At 42.0% G+C, this 7,106-nt stretch overlaps 1 protein-coding gene across 1 annotated transcript; it reads right to left on the bottom strand.

The window, feature by feature from the left end:
- Positions 1–4,998: 4,998 nt before the first annotated feature.
- On the bottom strand, positions 4,999–7,087 carry LOC112075486 (gamma-crystallin N-A-like). The gene is made up of 2 exons (XM_024142484.2): positions 6,921–7,087; positions 4,999–5,404 (listed from the first exon to the last, which is right to left on the bottom strand). The coding sequence occupies exons 1-2, from the start codon at positions 7,046–7,048 to the stop codon at positions 5,269–5,271; spliced, it is 264 nt and encodes an 87-aa protein (XP_023998252.2). The 5' UTR covers positions 7,049–7,087; the 3' UTR covers positions 4,999–5,268.
- Positions 7,088–7,106: the final 19 nt, after the last annotated feature.

Below are 7,106 nucleotides of genomic sequence, written 5' to 3'. Positions count from 1 at the left end.
ATGGGAGGAGTGTGTGAAGTCCCCATGGGTGTTGACCACAATGCTCAAGGCGTACCGACTCCAATTCCGGTGGCGTCCCCCTGTCCTTCAGGGGCCTTCGTGTCATTACGGTGGCTGACCCCCTGAAGGAAACCCTGTGGCTGGAGATCTCCTCTGGACCTCCGCAACCTCAATGGGTACTTAAAGGTACTGAGGTTCCACATGCTGTCCCCAGCCCGCATGTTGCAGGCCGTGTCCAGGGACCAGTGGTTTGTGARGCTGTACCTGTAAGATGCMTATTTCCATGTTCCTGTTCACCCAGCTCATTGGCAGTTCCTCTGATTCACTTTTGAAGGGAGGGCTTACGATTTCATGGTTCTTCCCTTCGGCCTCTCGTTGGCACCGCGCACTTTCACAAAGTGCATGGATGCTGTCCTGGCACCTCTCACACCCAGAGGGTAGGTGAGCTCCATGAAGAGGGAGGGTGAGCTCCATGAAGAGGGTGGGTGAGCTCCATGAAGAAGGTGGGTGAGCTCCATGAAGAGGGTGGGTGAGCTCCATGAAAGAGGGTGGTGAGGCTCCAGATGGAAGAGGGTGGGTGAGCTCCATGAAAGAGGGTGGGTGGCTCCAATGAAGAAGGTGGGTGAGCTCCATGAAGAAGGGTTGGGGTGAGCTCCATGAAGGAGAAGGATGGGTGAGCTCCATGAAGAAGGTGGGTGAGCTCCATGAAGAAGGTGGGATGAGCTCCATGAAGAGGGTGGGTGAGCTCATGAAGAAGGTGGGTGAGCTCCATGAGAGGGTGGGTAGCTCATGAAGCAGGGTGATGAGCTCCATGTAGAGAGGCGTGGGTGCATAAAAAAGCTCCATTGCTCTTTCCAGAAGTGTCTGAGTGCTACAGGATGGACCCCGAGGAGGACTACATCTCCTCCGCCCAACCCTTCATTCCTCCTGAAGGTTCTGTCAGACAAGGGCAATGTGAACATTCCATTTTATCCTGTCTTGTGCCTCCCTCCGGCATGCTGTGCCTGTGAGGGCACGTGGTTGGAGCGGATACAGTCAGTGAGAACAGACCAGCTCTTTGTCTGCTATTGTGAGAGAGTCCTGGGTGGCTGGGATATCAAAGCAGAGTCTCTCACTGGATCGTGGAAACGATTACAACAAGCATACCGCCGGCTGGCAGGCCAGTGCTGGAATCTGTGGTGGCACATTCAACAGACGAGGTGTGGCTGCGCCTGGCTCTATGAGAGGACTGCCCCCACATGAGCTGTGGCTGGTCTGGGCTCTACTGAGAGGACTGCCCCCCACTGAGTGTGGCTGCGTCCTGGGCTCTACTGAGAGGACTGCCCCCACTGAGATGTGGCTGCGTCCTGGGCTCTACTGAGAGGACTGCCCCCCACTGAGATGTGGCTGCGTCCTGGGCTCTACTGAGAGGACTGCCCCCCACTGAGATGTGGCTGCGTCCTGGGCTCTACTGAGAGGACTGCCCCCTCGCTGAGATCTGTGCTGCGGCCAGCTGGGCTTCCTCTTGCACCTTTGCTAGGTACTATCGGGTAAAATGTGGCACCTCCTCTGCGGTCCTTTATTAAAGTCCCAGCTACAATAAAAACGGCCTTAGAATATGCGATTTCCAATTTGCACAAAGTCCGGTGTAGTTCCTTGAGAGTGTCGGCTTTTTTTATTTATTTAATTTTATTTCACCTTTGTTTAACCAGATAGGCAAGTTGAGAAACAAGTTCTCATTTACAATTGCGACTTGGCCAAGAGAAAGCAAAGCAGTTCGACACATACAACAACACAGAGTTACACATGGAGTAAAACAAACATACAGTCAATAATACAGTAGAAAAATAAGTCTATATACAATGTGAGCAAATGAGGTGAGATAAGGGAGGTAAAGGCAAAAAAGGCCATGGTGGCGAGGTAAATACAATATAGCAATTAAAACATGGAAATGGTAGATTTGGCAGTGGAAGAATGTGCAAAGTAGAGATAATGGGGTGCAAAGGAACAAAAATAAATAAATAAATACGTACAGTAAGGGGGAGAGGTAGTTGTTTGGGCTAAATTATAGATAAGCTATGTACAGGTGCAGTAATCTGTGAGCTGCTCTGACAGCTGGTGCTTAAAGCTAGTGAGGGAGATAAGTGTTTCCAGTTTCAGAGATTTTTGTAGTTCATTCCAGTCATTGGCAGCAGAGAACTGGAAGGAGAGGCGGCCAAAGGAAAGATTGGTTTTGGGGTGACCAGAGAGATATACCTGCTGGAGCGCGTGCTACAGGTGGGTGCTGCTATGGTGACCAGCGAGCTGAGATAAGGGGGGACTTTACCTAGCAGGGTCTTGTAGATGACCTGGAGCAGTGGGTTTGGCGACGAGTATGAAGCAAGGGCCAGCCAACGAGAGCGTACAGGTCGCAGTGGTGGGTAGTATAATGGGGCTTTGGTGACAAACGGATGGCATTGTGATAGATGTGCATCCAATTTATGTGAGTAGGGTATTGAGGCTTTTTGTAAATGACATCGCCGAAGTCGAGGATCGGTAGGATGGTCAGTTTTACGAGTGTATGTTTGGCAGCATGAGTGAAGGATGCTTTGTTGCGAAATAGGAAGGCAATTCTAGATTTAATTTTGGATTGGAGATTGTTTGATGTGAGTCTGGAAGTAGAGTTTACAGTCTAACCAGACAACTAGGTATTTGTAGTTGTCCACATAAGTCAGAACCGTCCAGAGTAGTGATGTAGGACGGGCGGGCAGGTGCAGGCAGCGATCGGGTTGAAGAGCATGCATTTAGTTTACACTTTGTATTTAGAGCAATTGGAGCCACGGAAGGAGAGTTGTATGGCATTGAAGCTCGTCTGGAGGGTTGTTTTTAAACAGTGTCCAAAGAAGGGCCAGAAGTATACAGAATGGTGTCGTCTGCGTAGAGGTGGATCAGAGACTCACCAGCAGCAAGAGCGACATCATTGATGTTATACAGAGAAGAGAGTCGGTCCAAGAATTGAACCCTGTGGCACCCCATAGAGATCTGCCAGAGGCCGGACACAGGCCCTTCCGATTTGTGACACAGCTAACTGAACTCTATCAGAGAAGTAGTTGGTTGTAACAAGGACGAGGTCAATCAAGTAGGCATTCCCACAGATACGCAGTTGTCAGCAATGTGACAGGACCAGGCAGGCAATCATTGAGAAACCAAGGCTATCGGTCTGCCGAATAGGATGTGGTGATTGACAGAGTCGAAAGCCTTGGCCAGGTCAATGAATACGGCTGCACAGTATTGTTTCTTATCGATGGCGGTTATGATATCGTTTAGGACTTTGGCGTGGCTGAGGTGCACCATGACCAGCTCTGAAACCAGATTGCATAGCGGAGAAGGTATGGTGGGTTCGAAATGGTCGGTAATCTGTTTGTTGACTTGGCTTGACGATGACTCGAAGTAATGCGGTCGGAATTTTATGGTGGAGGTATTCCAGATCTGGAGAACAAAAGTAAGACATGAGTATACTAGTACAACCATAGCTGCATCCTACATGTATTTGTATTGCCAAGCGACAGCCCCGAAACCTGAAGGATCTGGAGAAGGTCTGTATGGAGGAGTGGGCCAAAATCCCTGCTGCAGTGTGTGCAAACCTGGTCAAGAACTACAGGAAACGTATGATCTCTGTAATTGCAAACAAAGGTTTCTGTACCAAAATTAAGTTCTGCTTTTCTGATGTATCAAATACTTATGTCATGCAATAAAATGAAATTAATTACTTAAAAATATACAATGTGATTTTCTGGATTTTTGTTTTAGATTCTCGTCTCCTACAGTTGAAGTGTACCTATGATAAAAATTACAGACCTCTACATGCTTTGTAGTAGGAAAACCTGCAAAATCGGCAGTGTGTCAATACTTGTTCTCCCCGCTGTATATGATAGGTAGATCTAGTATGGTAGATATATGAAAGGTAGATATTGTATGGTAGATATAGAATAGGTAGATATCTAGTATGGTAGATATATGATAGGTAGATATAGTATGGTAGATTATATTGATAGGTAGATCTAGTATGGTAGATATATGATAGGTAGATCTAGTATGGTAGATATATGATAGGTAGATCTAGTATGGTGGTGCTAATGATAGGTGATATATGATAGGTAGATCTAGTATGGTGGTGCTATATAGGTAGTATATAGAATGGTAGATATATGATAGGTTAATATGTAGTGGTAGATATATGATAGTAGATCTAGAATGGTAGATATACGATAGGTAGATCTAGTATGGTGTACTAACATGTCATATTGTAATCTTGTCCGTGTTACATGTTTTCTGTAGATCCACGATCAGCAAAGGATCAGGGCCAGTTTCCCGAACACAGATTAGACTGAGTCTAGTCCAGGACTTTTTAACACCATAGAAGTGTGTTTTAGTCCACGACTAGACGGCATCTTTGTCTGGGAAAATGGCCCAGTAAGAATGGAGTGTGTTGAATAAATATAAAGATATATAATAGATAATATATAATAGATAATATATAATAGATCATATATAATAGATAGTAGAAAATAGATAATTTATAATAGATAATAGATAATATATAATAGATAATAGATAGTAGAAAATAGAAAATAAGGATCTTTGTATCGTCATACAACAAATGGAAATAACACTGAAGATGGTGATAGTGGTTTCTGTAGAGAAATTAACACAAGAATGTGATTAAAATACTTTTTGGTTCTGTCTTTTTATTATTTTACAACTCGATTAGAAGATTAAAATAAACAGTTCCGTGCCCTGTGATGTAAACGTTGTTGACTATACCTCGCCAAGCTCCGTCTTGTAATCCATGTATGTATGTATGTATGTATGTATGTATGTATGTATGTATGTATGTATGTATGTATGTATGTATGTATGTATGTATGTATGTATGTATGTATGTATGTATGTATGTATGTATGTATGTATGTATGTATGTATGTATGTATGTATGTATGTATGTATGTATGTATGTATGTATGTATGTATGTATGTATGTATGTATGTATGTATGTATGTATGTATGTATGTATGTATGTATGTATGTATGTATGTATGTATGTATGTATGTATGTATGTATGTATGTATTTTCTAACCAGGGATGTATTCACATTCAGTGAGGTGACACGTTCAGAATGTTACAGATACAAATGTCATGAATAGAACTGACTATGTCATCTGAACATTTTCCGTAAAGTTGTGCCCCTTACTGGTTGACATCCCAGGTTTGACCCCTCGGACTAAGGTCAGAGGTCAGGGGTCGTAGTTTAAAAGTAGTTGACAACCCTGCGGATGGACTGGATGTTGGGGTTCTGGGCCTGCCACTCCACGTGACTACAGTAGTCTCCTCTCTCCACGATATACATACGGCCACGGAAGTTAGGTTCCTCATAAAGCACCCAGCTATGGAGGGAGAGGAAGAAGAGGGGGAGAGGGGAGGAGGAGGGGGGAGGAGGAGGGGGAGAGAGGAGGAGGAGGGGGTGGTGAGGAGAGAATGAAAAAAGGATGGAGAAGATGAGAGGGAGGAGAGAAGAGAATATACAGTATATAAGTCTTTACAATTTCTAGTCACACTGTATGTTAGGGATTACTGTATGAAGTGTTTACCGTAGCTAATTAACTGTATACAGTGTTTACTGTAGCTAATTAATTGTATAAAGTGTTTACCGTAACTAATTTACTGTATAAAGTGTTTACCGTAGGTAATTAATTGTATAAAGTGTTTACCGTAGCTAATTTACTGTATAAAGTGTTTACTGTAGCTAATTTATTGTATAAAGTGTTTACCGTTAGCCTAAATTACGTATAAAGTGTTTTACTGTAGCTAATTAACTGTATAAAGTGTTTACTGTACTAATTAATTGTATAAAGTGTTTTACCGTAGCTAATTTACTGTATAAAGTGTTTACCGTAGCTAATTACATGTATAAAGTGTACCAGTAAGCTATATTTACTGTATAAAGTGTTTACCGTAGCGTAATTTTACTGTATAAAAGTGTTTACGTAGCTAATTATACTGTATTAAAGTGTTTACCGTAGCTAATTTAACTGTATAAAGTGTTTACCTAGCTAATTTATGTATAAAGTGTTTACCGTAGCTAATTTACTGTATAAAGTGTTTTTACTTGTAGCTAATTTTACTGTGATAAAGTGTTACGTAGCTAATATTACTGTATAAAGTGTTTACCGTGTTCTAATTTTACTGTTATTAAAGTGTTTACTGTAGCTGAATTTTACTGTATAAAGTGGTTTACCGTAGCTAATTTGCTGTATAAAGTGTTTACCGTTGCAATTTACTGTATAAAGTGTTTACTGTAGCTAATTACTGTATAAAAGTGTTTTCCCGTTTGCTAATTACTGTATAAAGTGTTTTACCGTAGCTAATTACTGTATAAAGTGTTTACTGTAGCTAATTACTGTATAAAGTTTTACCGTAAGCTAATTTACTGTATAAAGTGTTTACCGTAGCTAATTTACTGTATAAAGTGTTTACCGTTGCTAATTTACTGTATAAAGTGTTTACTGTAGCTAATTTACTGTATAAAGTGTTTACGTAGCTAATTTACTGTATAAAAAGTGTTTACCGTAGCTAATTTACTGTATAAGTGTTAACTGTAGCTAATTTACTGTATAAAGGTGTTACCGTAGCTAATTTACTGTTAAGGGTTTACCGTAGCTAATTTACTGTATAAAGTGTTTACCGTTGCTAATTTACTGTATAAAGTGTTTACTGTAGCTAATTTACTGTATGCTTATAAAATGTTTATTAATGTGCTTATAAACAGCTAGCAACAAATCCCAGGAGCTCTAGAGATGCATTGATGAAATGAATTGAATGGAGTTGAATTGAATTGAATTGAATTGAATTGAATGGAATGGAATTGAATTGTCAGCAGCAGTTGATTCAGTAGATACGTACGCTCCGTCTCCGTAGACCTTCAGAGAGTTGATGCAGTTCTTGGTCAGACCGCGTCCCTGCAGGAAGGGCACGTCATCACACACCTCAACACACTGGTCAGCAAAGTCAGCTCCCTCAAACAACTCCATCCTGTAGTGTTCTCCATGCTGGAAGAGGAGAGGAGGAGTAGGAGGAAGAGGAGGAGGA

The sequence above is a fragment of the Salvelinus sp. IW2-2015 genome, unplaced genomic scaffold (assembly GCF_002910315.2).
Source record: "Salvelinus sp. IW2-2015 unplaced genomic scaffold, ASM291031v2 Un_scaffold3191, whole genome shotgun sequence".
Lineage (NCBI taxonomy): Eukaryota > Metazoa > Chordata > Actinopteri > Salmoniformes > Salmonidae > Salvelinus > Salvelinus sp. IW2-2015.
Note: the sequence above shows the minus strand (reverse complement) of the source record. Positions and strands in the feature narration are given on the sequence as shown.

What these genes read in the sequence shown, in the direction of transcription:
- LOC112075486 (XM_024142484.2), bottom strand. Translation starts at nt 7,048, where the DNA reads ATGGAGTTGTTTGAGGGAGCTGACTTTGCTGACCAGTGTGTTGAGGTG. An exon ending in AAGGTCTACGGAGACGGAGC is followed by an intron (nt 5,405 to 6,920) that starts GTACGTATCTAC and finishes CTCCCTCCATAG; the next exon opens with CTGGGTGCTTTATGAGGAAC.